Source organism: Puma concolor, chromosome B4 (genome assembly GCF_028749965.1).
Source record: "Puma concolor isolate L17-30 chromosome B4, mPumCon1.1.hap2, whole genome shotgun sequence".
NCBI classification, from domain to species: Eukaryota; Metazoa; Chordata; class Mammalia; order Carnivora; family Felidae; genus Puma; species Puma concolor.
The window spans coordinates 30655998-30673993 of NC_141673.1; the positions used below are offsets into that span (position 1 = coordinate 30655998).

Below are 17996 nucleotides of genomic sequence, written 5' to 3' on the forward strand. Positions count from 1 at the left end.
GAGAGATATCCTTACCCTCCCCTGATAGGTGGGAAGGGGGGCTGAGGAACAAACACACTGACTCTCTCTCCACAAAAATCCTCTTATTTCCAAACTCAGCCTCTAGACACACAACTGGTTTATTGCGCCTTCTTTCCAAGTCCTGCATAGGTGTTCCAGCCCTTCCCATTAGAATGTGGGGTGCCTACCGTCTCTTGTCTTGGGGCCTCAGCAGAAATGGAGACAGAAAGGGTGGGAAGTCTCCCTCGGCAGCATCCTAACCTTTATATGCACCTTACTCCAGGTAGAACTGGGGTGGAGACAGATCGCACACAGATGTGCGTTACAGTGTTGGTAGTACATCAGTGTACTCTATTACATCAATTCTTCTACCGAACTGTAAACTTTGAAAGTCAGTGATCGAGTCGGGTGGACAGAACTGGAAACTCGTGGACCAGAGTCAACTGGCTGAGGGACCTGGAGAACTTATTCTCCAGTTCCTGTTTCCATAGAAGGAGGGGCTGCCTTGGAGGAATAGTTCTGGCCTCTCCCCTTTTGCTTTCCTTGTCCTGGGGTGGCGGTAGGCTCGAGGGGGGTGAGGAGTGGGGGTAGAGTTTTCCCGAGAGTTGGGAAGAGAGTGGGGGAGCCCACTCAGCTCAGTCTCTGCCACTCTCCCCTCTCTTCACATCCTTCTGTCTGCAAAGTGGGAATGTTCTTGTTTGCTCTCTTGGCTGTAGGGTAAACTCTGCCTTGCAGGGGGGAAAAGCTGGGTGGGGGAAGAGGAGGCTTAGTTCAGTTGAGGAGCCTGCTAGGAGCCCTGTTTGGCTGTACCCTTAAGCCAAATCCTTCATTGTTGTATCGTCAGTATCATAGCTGACGTTTTGACTTTCATCTGTCACAAACCTGTATGTAGCATTCAGCTGCTTCTCTATTCTGGTGGGAAAGAGAGGTCTTCACTAGGGCTCACTTAAATACCATCACAAGCTACAGAAATTATGTTTTTCCCCACATAAATCTTTAAAAATTTCCAAATCAGCATACAACTTTAATAAAAAATATTTATCTTCATTTTTGAGAGACAGAGAGAGCAAGAGAGAACTCAAGGGAGTGAGGGGTGGAGAGAGAGGGGAACAGAGAATCCAAGCAGGTTCGAGGCTCCAAGCTGTCAGCACAGAGTCCAATGTGGCGTTTGAACCCACGAACTGTGAGGTAGTGACCTGGGCCGAAGTCAGATGCTTAACTGACTCAGCCACCCAGGTGCCCCCAGCATACAACTTTTAAAATTAGGGACATTTTAACTGAAATCTTGGATTTCTAGCTTATCATAATAATTCCAATGATTGCTAACCCTGGGACTGCATGTCTCATGGAAACCATTCCCGAGATGCTGTGCAGCAGCTCCCCCTTTAGAAGAGGCCTGCACTTTCCCCTTCGCCCAGATTACCAGCTCGCTAGAGTTGCTAGATTTAGCAGATAAAAATGCAAGATGTCTAGTTTAAAGGTGAAGTGCAGATAAACGTTGATTTTATTATTCTTAGTGTAAGTATGTCCTATGTAATTCATGCAATTCATTTATGGCACCTCATGCTGTATCTGGCAACCCTGTGGTCTACCCCCTGCCCCCATCCTTGTTATCTGCTTGGTTTTAGAAGGTAAGTAAGTTTCCTACCCTTGTACCCATTTTTACTTATCATTGTATGTTTAATACCTAATATACTTCCTGGAGCCTGGTGGTGTGCTCAATCAATAATGTTTGTGGAATATAGTCTGGGGACCAAAATTCTGTCCCGTAAAGAATGTCACTGAGTCTCATCAGATGAATAAAAAGTGGTAACCTCTTGCTGAGCTCATCATGGATAAAGATTACACACTTGTGGTTATTCCTGGACTGGAATTCCTGACCATCGGCTTGTGGGCTTGACTGGGTCACTCACGGAGTTGGGCGTGTCCAATGAGCCTTCCTGGAGCCCTGGTTTCCCATCCCTTCATGGAAGGAATTGATCAACTTGCTCTCCAGGATCTCTAGCAAAGTGGATGTTTCTGATTTCTTTCTTGTTTTGTATATTCATCACAGAAAAAAGATTAGCGTGTGCAGAATTCGACATCGGTATTTGTCAGCAGCACCAGGAGAAAAGTCAACTAACGATTATGTAATTGGTGATGATGAATCAGTGGACATATGAATAGATTGCTGTTTCATGATCCCAGGCGCTATCTCAAGAACTTCTGATCTAATACAGGAAATTGAAGCATAGAACCTTAGAAATGTATACAGCATACTACTTTTTTTTTTTTTTTTTTGTAGTTTAAGATGTCATTAGCTGACCCCCACCATGATTTGGTAACAGCTACTTAGAGGGAAAATATATAAATTATCCCATCTCAAGTGAATTCAAAAACTAAAACAGTGATTATCATTATTTTTTGAGTATAGTTGACACACAGTATTACATTATTTTCAGGTGCACAACATAGTGATTCAACTTCTCCATACGTTATGCTATGCTCACCGCAAGTGTAACTACTATCCTAAAACCATGATTTTTTAAATAAAAAGTATGTCTTATAATGAAGAAACTTTGCTATATATGGTACATTTAGGGATTGCTAATTATCTGAAACCTTGTGAACACCAGGAGATCAGGCCATAAGGGTGAATCAACATTTACAGAGCATGTATGTGCTAAGTGCTTTCATTTAAATCGAGGTTTCTCAGCCTCAGTGCTATTGACATGGGGCTTGTCCTGTTCATAGCCGGGTGTTTATCAGCACCCCCGAGCCCAGTCTACCAGATGCCAAAAGTACCATACCCTTAGCTGTGACAACCATAAGCGTCCCTAGACATTGCCAAATGTGAGGTGGGGGTAGGGTGTCCTAGTTAAGAACTACTGATTTTAATCATCCAATTGAATTAAATAATTCACAAGCCAGTAGAGTAAGGTCTCTGAAATCTTCACTGTGCCAAGGTCATGCTCATGTTCTTGACAAAGGAGCCCCCTCCTTTGTCACTCTGGTTCCCACTTAGCCTCCTGGCTGCCCAAGCAGTGTGGCCTATGCCAGATGTCTCACCAGACTTGACCATAAAACAGTTTCTTCCTGTGTCCCCTCTCATGAGATTCGGACTGAGTCTGTGGGGCTGCAGAAGCTAAGATATCACAGTGCTGTTGTCTGGCCTGCCCCCTCTGCCTTCTCTGATGAAAGACCTTGACTCAAACCTTGAAAGGGTCAGGAGACAGAGGCGTAAGAATCTAACTCTTAACAAGCACTTACTATCTGCCAGGCAGCAGGTGGTAATACTACCTATATTATCTCTGTGTTGCTAAATTCTAAAATGGATGGCTCTCCTTTATTTTAATGGAAATGAAAGGTTTTGGGCTACCGTCTGAGCTCTTGTAAGGTATATGTAGGTTCACAACACTCTCTGAAGCTCTCCTGGTGTAAAGTGAAACCAGCTCCCATATGCAGAGGGCAGGAAGACACCCAAGAAAGAGGTAGGTGGCAATTATAATATCAGCAAAGGGAATTTACATAAGTGAATAAAAAGTGGTAAGGAAAAGATAAGAGGCTTATCTTGGGTGGTAGTAGGGTAACTGGATCCCTGGACACGTCCTCCAAATCTTAAAAGCTTATAAAGAGGCCCTCGCTGGCTTGTTATATATACCATGCAGGTGTTTTCAACATCACATCCCCCTCTCAAGGCCCTGTCCTTGGAGCATCCCTTGGGAGTGGGAGAAGCAAGCAGAACCTGCTTTGCAAGGACAGCAGAGAGGGTGAGGAGCCCCTGAGTGCCCAGGTCCAGCTCACTGCTCGGTGTACAATGTGGTGATTTGCTATTCGACTTGAGATGCTCAGCACCGTAAAGTTGGTTAACACATCCTCTCCAACGCATCATTGCCATTTTGCTTTTATTGTTGTTGCTGTTATGGTAAAAACGTTGAAGCTCTACTATCTATCATGTCAACTTTCAAGGATCCAATACAGCGTGAGGTTGCCTTTACATTTTGTTTCTTTCCGCTGCGCAGAAGCTTTTTAGTTTGCTATAGTCTCACTTATTAATTTTCGCTCTTGTTACTGAAATGATCTGGGAGGCAGAGGAAGAGGGCGGCCTGTAGCAGGGCAGAAGACATAAGGACAGAAAAGATGGGAAGATAAATTCTATTGGGAGGATACCATGGATAGGATTTGGAGACTGAATGTTGATTGAAATAAATCATTGGTGGTGTTCAAAACAAAACCAAAAAAAGGCTAATGCTTTCATGATTCAAACAGATGTGGTACTTCCTTTCTAGGTACGCTCCTATACTCTGGAGCAACTGTAGCCACAAGTTACACTGCCTGCAAACAGGCTACAAAGTAGTTTCCTTCCAAGTAACCACACAGGAAGGTGAACAGTAGATGGCACTTGTGTGCTATCCCTGAATTTTCAACCCTCGAAGGGAACCAACCCAGGAATGACTCCTGCTAACATAAAAACAAATTTTTATAGTGCTCAAGTACAGATGGTCAGTTTCTAATCTGAAGGGAATCTGGAAAAGGAGAGCTAATGAAACGATCAGTTTTGTCTTATGCAGTACCTTGCCCCCAATGATAGCCTATAGATTTTTAAATTTTGTGGATTATTGTGGCTTTCTTCCAGATTAATAAATTTACCGTTTGGGAGTGGTCCCAAATTATTGTGACAAGTGCTATTACATGAATTCAAGCAGGCTTGAGGTTAGGAAAAAAAAAAAAAATATATATATATATATATATATATATATATATATATATATATATATCCCCAACTTTGGCCATGTTTCTAAATATCTATCTCTGACATTTTGCTGGTTTGCAAAGGTGAGGAACAACAAACAAAACAAAATCAAATCAAATATGGAAAAGAACCATGGGAGGGGCCATTGGACTAATAAAAGAGAACAGTGGAATGGAAACAAAGAAGTTCCTTTTGGTGGGGGGGGGGGGGTAAAATTTACTGTTAGGCTAGGATACAGAATTTTACATGTTTGCAATATGCCTGCAACCATGCAAAAGGCATCAGGACTTAGTAACTAAGAATGGGGTCTGGAGGCACTGACTAAAATCTACACTGCCTAGCTGTGTACCTGGAGCAGGTAACTTGATGTCTCCGCACATCAGTTTCCTCATAGAGGAATGCACATGGTGATTAGAGCACCTCTCTGACAAGATTCTTATGACGATTGAATGTCAAAATTTGCAAGGTACTTAGAAGAGCATTTAGCATGTAGTGAGCACACCATAAGTATATGAAAAAAGTATTTTATTTAAAAAATTGTTTAATTTTTTTTTCTCTTTCCTTTTCTTTTTTTTTTTTAGTTTTGAGAGAGAGAGAGAGAGAGAGAGACAGTGTGAGCAGGGGAGGGGTAGAGAGAGAGGGAGACAAAGAATCCAAAGCAGGCTCCAGGCTCTGAGCTGTCAGCACAGAGCCGGCTGGAACTCACAAACTGCTGCTGCAAGATGGTGACCTTAGCCCTTAGCCAAACATGAAGACTGCTTGACTGACTGAGACCCGCAAGCGCTCTGAAAAATAATAATAATAATAATAATAATAATAATAATAATTAAGTCTGCGTTTAGGTAATGGCCCAATAGGTGATGTATTTTTTGATAACTAGAAAAAAAGCTTAATTGTATTTTTACTAAAAGACTTAGAGAAAAATCTGTACTTTAAAACTTTTCTTTTGAACTAGTTTCTACATTTTTACCTTATTCCTTTTCTGGTAATCTGCTATACCCAAGATCAGACATATCTTGGCTATGAGAAATAATGAGGTCTTGGTCATTCCTCAGAGTTTCTAGAATTATTATTTTTATTGTAGTCAAATATACATTAAAATAAAATGTAAACTTTATTCTTAAATGTACGATTCACTGGCATTAAGTACATTCACACTGTTTTGGACCATCACCCATCGTTATTTCCAGAACATCATCACCTCAAACAGAGGTTCGGCTCTGATTAGACAGTAATTCTCCATTCTCTCTTATCCTCGCACCCGTGGCAGCCTCCATTCCACTTTCTGTCTCTATGAATCCAACTAGCCTTTGTGTCTAGCTTATTCAGTTAGCATAATGTTTTCAGATTTCACTCACGTTGTGGTATGTATCAGAATCTCATTCCTTTTTATGACCAAATGACAGTCATTGTATGTCCATACCACATTTTCTTTATAGATTCATTGTTAGACATGTGAGTTGTTTCCACTTTTGGACTGTTGTGAACAATGTTCCTATGAACCTTGATGTCCAAGTATCTGTTCTAGCCCTTGCTTTCAATGCGTTTGGAGTTATATGCCTAGGAGTTAATTTTTTGAGGAACCGCACAACTGTTTTCCACAGAGCTACAACGTTTTACACACAAACCAGCATCCAGCATTATTTTTAAGCATGTCAGATGTCAGTCTTGTTTGTTTGTTTGTTTGTTTGTTTGTTTGAAGTCAAACCTAGTCTGGGAATAAGCAGCAAAGCTCAGAGTCCTGTCACTGTTGGTAAGTTGCTGGTATCGACACTCTTGATACATCACCTCCTAGACTACAGCAATGTTTCTCAATGTACACAGCTAAGACTTCTTTATTACATTTATAGAGCCCCGATCCCACCCTATGCATGTTGAATCAGCATCTCTGGGAATGGGGTCCCCTAAATCATCATTATACATACTAAAATATGAGACTCAGAAACCTAGTCTGTTGAGTTCCTGAGGGCAGTGAAAATGTCTCAGTCACCTGTGTACCCCTCAGAGCCAAACAGGAGATAGTCAGCAAATTTATACTTGAATTGAACTAATATTGAAACCTAAAGCTATTTCCTGTCTGTTTAATTGCTATGTGCAGTATTTACTAAAACTAAATTCTATCACTAGACAACTAGAGAACCCGCAATTAAGGTGTGTACTATACCTTTCATTTACATAGAATATGTGTCTTACCGGCTGTGGTCTATTACGTCATTTTTTTGCTGCCAAGAATGTTTATTTTATATGTAATTTTCAGCCGAGTCTTTCATGCTTTGAGGTAGGGGGAAAGAGAATATGGGTTTAGAATTGGAAGATCTGACTCTGTAATCTTTGACAATTATATGTAAACTAGCTAGGAATCAAGTTTGCAATTTGCAAACGTTGGTAACATTTTATAACTGCATCAGCGCCATGGCGTTGCCGAAACGCCAATGATATTGTGTGTAAGAAAGCCTGCTATACAAATGGCTATATTACTATGTAGCCTAATAATTTAAACAAAACAAAAAGTTTCTTTCTAAGGCTTCCTGCAGACTTTAAACTTGTTGCCGAGGAAATTGGCTGCTCTAAAGCATACACTAACGAGCAGATTAGAATAGAAACACATAGCAGAAAAAACATTAAGTAGATGCACAACATTCATTCATTCATTCATTCATCTCTCCAGCATTTATATCACGAAGGGTATTGTGTGAAAAATAGTGATTAAGTAAATTAAAATCTGTCCTCCAGAGGTTTAGTTCCTGTGCGTATATGAATACTTAGCAAGCTGCCCCACTTCAGACCCAAACTCCCTTCCCCAGTCATTAAGCTGTCGGGGACCCTCTTCAAATTCCTGGGCGCTGTCTCTTTAACGTGTAGTCGAACTCCGATTGCATCGATCACAGACTCCTTGCCCTCTCCCTCGCCTCGGTCTCCTTGCCACCGCGGTGACTGCCCTCTTTCACGGTTTCAAGCCGCGGGCAGTGCGAGTGTTAGTAAACGTTGGCTTTCGTGCGTTGTCACACCTGACCCTGGAGCGTCCCGCCTGCCTGCTGGCCTGGGCACGGTTTCCTCCGGCGCGGGCGCCGCCTCGGGGCTCGACTGGCCACGCCTGGAGCGCGGGGTTTGACTGGGTCGCCGTTGTTGTAGTGACCGGGAGGCGCCGCCGCTCTGGGCAGACGGTTCCGGGCGCCGCACGGTCCCCCCTTCCCGTCCCGTCCCCTCCCTTCCCCCGGTCCCCCCCGCCGGCTGGAGCCCGGCGCCGGCCGCTCCTCCCATGGCCTCCGCCCCGGTAAGGAGGGGCTGGGGGGCGCCTCCCCGGAGCTGGTGCCGCGGGGCCGCGCTAGCACCTGGCGGGAGGTGGAGGCAAGCGTCCGCAGCCGGGTGCTGAGCCGCTCGCCCCGCGCCCCCCGCCCCAGGGGCGTCCACGCCTCACTCTCCGCTCCGGGGGATCCCTGGATCCCGGGCCGGAGATCCTGGCGCTACCTGGCCGGATCCCGGGCGCTCCTCCCGGCGTCCCGGAGCTCGGGACGGAGCCCCGGCAGCCCCATGGCCCCCAGAATTCTCGGAGGGTTCCAGTGGAGCGCCTGCGTCAGAATCACCTGGCGGGTTTGCAAAAGCCCCGGAGCCGGGGCCCCGCCTCGCGCCGGTGGCTCCGGCGCCGGGGCCCGGGAACGTGCATTCCGATGAGCCGTCCCGGTGGCCCCGCGCGGGCGCCCGACTCTGGGGAGCGGCCCGGGCGGTGGGGGCGGGCTCCGCGCGGGCGGCAGGCGCTCGGCCTCGCCGAGTCGGGGTCCGAGCGGGCGCTGGCGCAGGGCCCTCGGGCTCCGCGGGGACAGCGCCCGTGTGGCGGTTCCCGGGCCGGGCCCCGGCGGAGGCGGCCGCGCTGACCCCGCGACGCCCGCGTCCCGACGGCTGCACCTGCTTTCACAACCCGACGACTTTCTTCCCAGGAGGACCCCGTTCTGGAGCGGTATTTTAAGGGCCACAAAGCTGCGATCACGTCCGTGGACTTCAGTCCCAACGGCAAACAACTTGGTAAGTTGCATTCTCTCCCCCTCTTTGTGATGCGGCCAAGGCTCAGGTGGTCGGAAACCTTGCCTCCTGCCCACGCGGGGCCGCGGGAGAGCCCCCGAGGACCCGTGTGGGGGTTGAGAGCGCCGCAGCCTCGGGCACCTGGGTCGTGCCAGTCCTGGCCCCCAGCCCGGCCCCGCCGAGTCGCCTCCGGGCCCGGGCCTGGCCGAAGACTTTCTCGAACTAACCGCCAGGAGGAGTGAGTGGGAAGGGGAGGGGTTTGTCCTCGGCCCAGGGAGGGTGGGGTGTTGGCCAGAGAGTTTGTGAAAAGTTGTGAGACCAAGTGGAGGAAGCGGGGAGAGAGGAGTTGGGGCTGTGCCGGAGGCCAAGGACCGAGAGGTCTCCGGTGACCGCTGCGAAGCCCCTGTGGCTGGAAAGAAGCCGAGCGCCTGCGTGAAAGGAGGGACGTGCTCGGAAGTTCGCTCCTACCTGAGCCGGGACCTCAATCTGCTGGTCCGAAGTCCTTCCCCTGCGTGGTGGCTCTGGTGGCCGCGTCTGCGCCTTAACCATGAGGATCCGGATGGCCGTGAGGTGGACCTGGGCAGGCAAGAGCTGCCTGTTGCTGGCGCTTTTAACAGTGGCCTATATCCTGGTGGAACTCTCTGTCTCTACTTTCCATGCCTCCTCAGCAGCCGGCCTTGCCAGGGAGAGGGGGCCCAAACAGCTCTCAGGCCCGTGGGAAAAGGCAGAGGAGTTGTCTCGACCGCTTTATGAGAAGCCCCCTGCAGATTTCCACGCACTTGGGGAGTGGGGGAAAGCCAGCAAACTCCAGCTCAGCCAGGATGAACTAAAGCAGCAAGAAGAACTTATTGAGAGATATGCCATTAATATTTATCTCAGCGACAGGATTTCCCTGCACCGCCACATAGAGGATAAAAGAATGTATGAGTGTAAATCCCAGAAGTTTAATTATAGGAGACTTCCCACCACCTCTGTTATCATCGCTTTCTATAATGAAGCCTGGTCGACCTTGCTCCGCACCATCCACAGTGTTTTAGAAACTTCTCCTGCAGTCCTCTTGAAGGAAATCATCCTAGTGGATGACTTGAGTGACAGAGTTTATTTGAAGACACAGCTTGAAACTTACATCAGCAATCTCGATAGAGTCCGCTTGATTAGAACAAATAAGCGTGAGGGGCTGGTTCGAGCCCGCCTGATTGGGGCCACTTTTGCCACGGGGGATGTCCTCACTTTCCTGGATTGCCACTGTGAGTGTAATTCTGGTTGGTTAGAACCACTTTTGGAAAGAATTGGGAAAGATGAAACGGCAATTGTATGTCCTGTGATAGACACCATTGATTGGAATACTTTTGAGTTCTATATGCAGACCGGGGAGCCCATGATTGGTGGATTTGACTGGCGCTTAACCTTCCAGTGGCATTCAGTCCCCAAACATGAAAGGGACAGACGGAAATCGAGAATTGACCCAATCCGATCTCCCACCATGGCTGGAGGACTGTTTGCTGTCAGCAAGAAATATTTTCAGTACCTTGGAACATATGACACTGGAATGGAAGTGTGGGGGGGTGAGAACCTGGAGCTATCTTTTAGGGTGTGGCAGTGTGGAGGTAAACTGGAGATCCACCCGTGTTCCCATGTGGGCCATGTATTCCCCAAGCGGGCGCCATATGCTCGGCCCAATTTCCTACAGAATACTGCTCGGGCAGCGGAAGTGTGGATGGACCAGTACAAAGAGCATTTCTACAATCGAAACCCTCCAGCAAGGAAAGAAGCTTATGGTGATATATCTGAAAGAAAATTACTACGAGAACGGCTGAAGTGCAAGAGCTTTGACTGGTATTTGAAAAATGTGTTTTCTAATTTACATGTTCCAGAGGATAGGCCAGGCTGGCACGGAGCTATTCGCAGTATGGGAATCTCTTCCGAATGTTTAGATTATAACTCTCCTGACAGTAACCCCACAGGTGCCAACCTTTCACTGTTTGGCTGCCACGGCCAAGGAGGCAATCAATTCTTTGAATACACTTCAAACAAGGAAATAAGGTTTAACTCTGTGACAGAGTTATGCGCAGAGGTTCCTGAGCAAAAAAATTATGTAGGAATGCAAAATTGTCCAAAAGATGGGTTCCCCATTCCAGCAAACATTATTTGGCATTTTGAAGAAGATGGAACCATTTTTCATCCCCGCTCGGGACTGTGCCTTAGTGCTTTTCGGACACCTGAGGGTCGCCCTGATGTTCAAATGAGAACTTGTGATGCTCTAGATAAAAAACAGATCTGGAAGTTTGAGAAATAGAAGAGCACAACAGCACTTTCTTCCTGAGCGGACGGACAATAGCTCCAAGAAAGTCAAAGAGCCTTTAAAGAGCCTCAGTGAGATTGTGTTTTATCAGAAATCACCCACTGGTCATTTCAAGAAAGTCAAAGAGCCTTTAAAGAGCCTCAGTGAGGTTGTGTTTTATCAGAAATCACCCACTGGTCATCTGCGAGAGCTCTGTGAAAGCTGTGTTTCATTTTGGTATAGAATGCTGAAAATGGGTGCACAGAGAGCTGCTGTTTAATATTTCAAAGTGCCTTACTTATGGGTTGTTTTATTTAAAAGCTTTGTCAATATGGTTTTTTTCTCCTCAAAGAAGTTGACTGTGAATTGATATACACAAAACATTTAAGTGCCAGACTTAATATTAAAGACTGTAAAAGTCCAAGCAGAAAGAGAGATGATTTATGTTGATGGATAAGTTCACTGCCCATCTCTTTAAAAACAAAACTCATAAATGTGCAGTTTGAGCTATTGCTATTCTTATTGTATGAGGATTTGAATTTCTTATAGCCAACACATTAGGTGTCGTTATTATTTTTTTATTTTAGTTTTCCTTTAATCAACTAGAAATCAAAGGAAGTTGGTCTTAAGGAGAAAGGCCTGGTTTAGATGTACATTTCATTGGAAGAGGGCATTAGTTTGAATGTGAGTTTAGAGGTCTTTTTAACATGCAGACATCTCAGAAAAATATACCCACATCTGAATGAAACGGGGAGAGATTTACATTCCACACTTGGTAAACTTGAGCTATTAGACTTAACTGGCCTGTATTGATACCTCATTTTGCTCTGATTTTGTAAGCTGTCCTCTCTGTGAACTCTTGTGTGTGTGGGGGGGGGGCATTTTCTGATTGCACTTCCTTAAGTTATGAATGTACTGGAAAGGGACTCATTCACAATACTGTGCTTCCCTTTGTTAATGCTTAATTGTTTAAAGTAAACATGATTGTGGACTCTGCAAAGTTAAAGCCAACTGTGTTTACTGAAATGTGTGAAACTGAAAGTGGGCCCGGTGCTGCAAAGGCTGTGGAAGTCTTCTAGGAGTTCTTCCTGGTGAGGACATTTAAGGATTTCTCTTAAAACAAGGAAAAAGCTTGCCTGTTGCCTGGACGTTGCCGATTGCTGCCCTGCAGCCTGTTTTCAGCACCTAGCACCAAGCCTGGCACTTAGGCAGCTTTCAGTAGTATGTGGGTGAATGAATGATGAATGAATGAATGAATGGCTCAGCCATGGGATGTGATTTTGGTCATGTCGTTTGACCAAAAGACTCCGTTTGGGCTTCAGTTTTCTCGTCTATAAAATGTGGGTGCTGGATTAGATCTCAAAGATCCCTTCCAGCTCTGAAATGTGATTACACATTACAATCACTCGTGCAGTCTTTACAACACTTTTTATCTCTTCACTTTTAACACAGATAATGTTGTTAGGCAATAATCAGTCCAGTTAAGAATCTGGAAAAGGGGGATACTTTTAAAATTAAGTGAGCCGAGCTCAACTGAAGTGGTTTATTTTGGATTGAGTGGAAAATTGTTGTGGTCAGTGTTTGTATTCATTTTATTTGACAGTTGTTGAACCAATTTTGTTTTTATCTTTAATCTTTCAAACTCTAAAAGTAATCTTTTGGGCTGAGAATATAAATATTTTCCCAACAAAATTAAGAAGTAACTATACTTAAATATATATATATATATATATACACCACTCATTTTGTTCCAAAGCTATATCCAAGAATCACAGGCTGAATTTAGAACCAAATCTCAATTAGTTCACTTTGGTCTACATTTATGAAAAATGCATACTCCATAGATAGTCCACAGTACTCATAAGTAAAGTTTTTTTCAGTGTGTACTTGATGACTGGAGAGAAGGAACTTCGCAAAATCGGAATTTAAGAAAAACTTTTAGGATAGCCATTTCAAAAAGTAAAAGTGCTATGTATCTTGATTATTTTTATTTCTCCTTTGCTTCTCACAATGAAAATGTGTTAATAACTTTCGTGAAGTTATCTAGCAACCTTGAGGTTTATCAAAGAATTACCCAAATTTCATGTGCAAGGTACATGGCCCTGGGTGTAATTTAAGAAGGATTTATAATAATACTCTGCATTTTGCAAAAATGGTTGTTTGACAGCATTTGTTCTCCTAAACCTACTATCTCCCCTTGCCCAGTCTACTTTTTAATTTAAATCGCCCTTTATTTACTTATTTGTTCTTGTTAGCCGCCCCCCCCCCCCCCTTCAAATGGAAAAACTGAAATTGATTATTCTGGAAGTACTTATTGGAATTACTTTTACCCCAGTATCTTGCTGCTCCTGTCAAAAGATAAAGGGGGCATTGAAAAGTAAAGTACTTAATTTTTTACCTATTGCTAAATTGTAGGATGTGACCCATTAATTATTTTGGAAGAAATTTTAGGATAGTGCTTTATTTAGATCAGTAACTTGAAAGAGTCTGGTTGTTCATTCCTCATGTAGTGTATGTAGGTAACAGAAGGATGAGACTTTCACGCTTTTGTCTATAGGCATTGCCAATTTAATTTAAAAAAACATACTGTAAATCTACAAACAATGTCTATTTTGACGCCCTAATTCCCATTTATTGGTACCAAAGCTCTCTTTTGCTGTAGACAGTTAAGAGTTGACTTTTTAAGTTAGTTTACATATTAATATCAGTTTCAGTAAAATATTTGGTAGACAAGAGGTTTCTACTTCAAATGGTCGTTATGCCATTCAGTGTCCAGCTCTATGAGTACATTAAGTAGGCATTTCTAGCAGTCGTCTTTCAGACAAATGATAATGATCATCTGCAGGATCTCTAGAACTCACAGTAACTTGTTTGTGAAATACAGTTTGTTTACTCAGTAGTAGTAGGTTCCTGCATATTCATTGTATGTTGGCAAATCAAACTTTTCTAGGTTGGAGCCAAGAGGTTATTTTTAAGTTGTATAGTCTTAGTGGTTTTAGGATCTCAATTTTAACTAATAAAATATTTGGTTTCGATTAGTTTGTCCCTTTTGTTAAAATTTTTTTTAATGTTTGTTTATTTTTGAGACAGAGAGAGACAGAGAGTGAGCGGGGGATGGGCAGAGAGAGAGGGAGACACAGGCTCCAGCTCTGAGCTGTCAGCACAGAGCCCGAAGCGAAGCGGGGGCTTGAACTCAGTGAGTGAGCGAGTGCAAGGTCATGACCTGAGCTGAAGTTGGACGCTTCACTGACTGAGCTACCCAGGCATCCCTACTTTGTCCCTTTCAATTGCTGTTTTAATAATATTTGTAAATGAGCCCAAAAAAGGTTGAGGTTCAGATTAATCTCTTTTGAACAATGAATTTTTTTCTGTGTGTTGAGCAGTTCCCATCCTTTTTTTTTTCCTTTTGTTAATGATTTTTTGCAATATTAAGACATAAAATGCATTGCTAATTATTTTTGCAGATGGATTCTGATGATTTTAGTCTATGGGATCATTGTTTCTATGTACACATTTGTTGATGGTAACAGAAGAGAGTTAAGCTTGTAATTATTTAGCTTATTTGAAAATACAGACAATATTAAAAAGTCAAAGTTCCTGCATTATTTTGCAAGGTGTCATTACCCTACAAGTATTCTGAGTGGTGTTAGCACTATTAATGTCTGCGTTTACTACTCATAAACAAACAGGAAATGACTGGGGAGCTCTGGGGCTCACTGGGGGCTCTGTAAAAGGAAGCAAGTGAACACCTGGGCACATTAACATGAATTTCAAAACCTTCGGCTAAAAAGAAATATATCTATTCTGTAAACCACATAGCCTCACATTTCCCTCAACCATCGCTCTGCATCCCCCCATCCGAAGTGCAATTCCTTTCCACCAGCCACATCTCTTCTTCCTCTTTAGTGATTCTGCCTAATGCCCCACACCCATGCCTCTCCCGTGCCTGAGACACTTCTTGGGAATCACTATTGTAAAGACTCCGCTTTATACATCAGATGTCTTAATAGCCACATTTAGGATACGTACAGTTGAGCTAAACATATTTTTACTGATTTTTTGGGGTTTTTTAATGTATAGTTTAAAAAGTTACTGTAAATATGTATGCTAGAATCTTGCTGTCTTACTAAGTGACTGCAACCCTGTGCAAATCATTGTATCTCACCTTCAGTTTCATGAAAGTAAAAAATGACTGGAAAAATCATAGACAGTACAAAGTGTTTGCCAGGGCCTGTGGCAGGAAGGAATAGAGAATGATTGCTAATGAGGATGGGTTTTTTAGGGGGTGGGTGTGTAATGAGAATGTTCTGGAATTAGATAGTGACAATGGTGGTACAATTTTGGGTAAAACACTGAATTATACACTATAAAAGGGTGAAGTTATAGTATATGAATTACATCTCAATTATAAAAAAAAAAATCTTAAGGGGAAAAGAAGAGGCTGGAGAATTTCATGTATTCCAAAAAAGATTTCTGTATCCCTCTGTGCCTACCAGACTTTAAAACCGGCCAGCAGGATTTATTAACACTTGAGTCATTTTGTAATTTAACAGAGTTAAGAAAGTTAGATATATATGTGAATTAGACCATGAGTGAGAATCTGTATTGGAATTTTTTCCTAAAATTTCAGAAAAACCTAAATCGTTTTGACCAGGATGTAGGGATTATTATAAAAGGTGAAATAAATTCCTGAACTGAATAGTTGTCCAGGGTAGAAGTGAAGAGTAGACAAGTCCTTACAGCTTGCTAATAATCAGACATGACTTTTCCTTTTTTATGCCAAGCTCGACCACTTTCTCAGGCTGGCCCAGGAGAGTTGTCCACTGAAGGCTAGCAGTGCCCTTGGCTGTCTGGTCACCATTCTGACCCTCTTATTTGCACTTATCTGATCCTGTTCAAAGGGGGAATGATATATAAAAAATAAAAGTTCCCCATTTATCGAGTGGAACTTTATTTAGTTAATGCTACAGCATGCCAGATGCTGGCTTATGCTCTGGGTGCACACACACAGAGGAGAACAAAACAGGTGTGCTTCTTCACATGGTGTGAAGAATCCATAGTCTGATGATAGAGACAAATATTAACAAGTAAATACACAAATCATGTGCAGGTACAACCTGAAACAGGAAAAGGGGTGCATGCTGTGAAGAAAAGGAAGAGTGCTTTGAGGAATAACAGTGGCGACATAAGTTTATGGGGTCAAGGAATACTCCTTTGTGGAAGTTAGATTTAACTCAGGACCTGAGGGAGGAGTTAGCCAGGCAAAGACTAGAGAAAGAATTGCATATTCAAAAACCAAGAGTGGGAAAGAACTTGTCCTTGATTAAGGAACTAGAAGAAGGCCAGAGGCACCTAGCTGGCTCAGTCAGAAGAGCATGCGACTCTTGATCTTGGGTCATGAGTTAGAGCTCCACATTGAGTGTAGAGATTACATAAACAGGAAAACTTAAAAAAAATTACTTTAAAAAAAAAGAGAGAGAGAGAGAGAAAGGCCAGAAGGGGTAGAGGCTGTAAATGAAGGCAGAGAGAGAGCTTTAGGGGATGAAGTTGCAGGGGAAGGCAGAGGTAGTAAGGCCTTGGAGGCTAGAGCAGGTTAAATAGGGGCCCTTTAAAAGATATGTTTATGTCCCTGAAACCTGTAAATGTGACTTTGTTTGGGAAAAAAGTTCTTTCCAGATGTAATTAAGTTAAGGATCTCAAGAAGAGATCATTCTGGATTATCTTGGTGAGCCTTGAATCCAATGACAAGTGTTATTAGGAGAGACACAGAGGAGATAAGAGAAGAAGCCAGAGGCAGAGATTGGAGTCATGCAGCCAGGAGCCAAAGAGCTTCTGGAGGCACCAGACCTTGGAAGAGACAAAGAATGGAATCTCCTTTAGAACGTTAGAGAGAATCCTACCAATGCCTTGATTTTGTACTTCTGGCCTTGGGGACTGTACGAGAATAAATTCGCTTTGTTTTAAGCCTCCAAGATTTTGGCAATTTGTTATGGCAGCCCTAGGAAACTAAGGCGGAGGCCATGTTTTAGGATTTTGTTCTGAGAGTTGTGAAAAGTTGTTGAAGAGTGTTAAGGAAGGGAATGGCATAATCTGATTTAGACCTCAAAAAGATCACTCTGCTCTGTGGATACTGAACTATTAGTAGAGAAGTCAATTAGGAGATATTTTAGTAATACCAGCAGGAGTTGATGATGGTTCAGACTAGGGTGGTGCTCTGGGAAAGAGAGAAATTTGGGAGTTATTAGCATACAGATGGTATTTAAAGTTGTCAAAAGTTCAGAAATAACAGAAGTAAAACTGAGGAATCCCTGAAATAGTAATTAGTTAAAGTTTATTGTGCACATACCATAAAGATAGTTTGCAAACTGGGAACATTCAAAACATGCAGTGAGGCTCAGGGGTATGTTATAAAGCAGCTTATATAGTGAGAAAGCAGTGACTTTATTCTTCACATTGATTGCTTGTAATATTAGAGTTCTCTTAAATGATAGGGTGTTGGTCAGTAGTTACCTTGGGAAACAGTTCAAGTTTTTGCTTGTGATTTCCAGAGACATAAGCAAGAAATGACCTAGGTCAAGTTAGTTTGACAAAATAAGCTAAATTAATCTTTGTTTGTGTGATTAAACTGTTTTTGTCTACTGAGGGAATTTTCAAGGCTGGCCTCCATTTGTTTTCGACTTCAGCAAAGTCATGGGAATATTTGAGATCACCTGGGAAGAACATAGAACCATGAGGGCAAATAGCCCAAGTTTAGTCCTAAAGATCCCAAACCTTTAGACAAGAAGAAGAAATGGCAAAAGAATCTAAGAAGAAATAATCAGAAAGATAGAAGGAAAGCCATGACAGTAGGGTCTCATGAAAGCCAAGGTCTAGGGTGGGGGAGAAATGTGGAATTGAGAGATGTTAAATAGTCATTAGGAGAGTAGGGAGGGAAGTATTGCAGAATTGAGCACTACCGGGCAGTGT

At 43.4% G+C, this 17996-nt stretch overlaps 2 protein-coding genes across 5 annotated transcripts in view; both read left to right on the forward strand.

The window, feature by feature from the left end:
* Positions 1 to 7871: 7871 nt before the first annotated feature.
* POC1B (POC1 centriolar protein B) overlaps positions 7872 to 17996 on the forward strand; it is a 97930-nt gene continuing 87805 nt past the window's right edge. For 2 of the 4 annotated variants that reach the window (XM_025926761.2, XM_025926763.2), the window contains exons 1-2: positions 7872 to 8006; positions 8668 to 8752. In XM_025926761.2, the coding sequence (XP_025782546.1) occupies positions 7992 to 8006; positions 8668 to 8752 (100 nt within the window). In that variant the 5' untranslated portion in view covers positions 7872 to 7991. Of the gene's footprint in view, positions 8007 to 8667; positions 8753 to 17996 lie in introns of those variants that run through there. The other 2 variants (XM_086712686.1, XM_086712683.1) reach the window with 2 other exon arrangements.
* On the forward strand, positions 9046 to 14632 carry GALNT4 (polypeptide N-acetylgalactosaminyltransferase 4). The gene has a single exon (XM_086712682.1). It carries the CDS (start codon positions 9297 to 9299, stop codon positions 11043 to 11045), a length of 1749 nt encoding a protein of 582 aa, XP_086568808.1. The 5' UTR covers positions 9046 to 9296; the 3' UTR covers positions 11046 to 14632.

Excerpts from the sequence above, each read along its gene's own strand:
- GALNT4 (XM_086712682.1), top strand. The coding sequence starts at position 9,297 with ATGAGGATCCGGATGGCCGTGAGGTGGACCTGGGCAGGCAAGAGCTGC.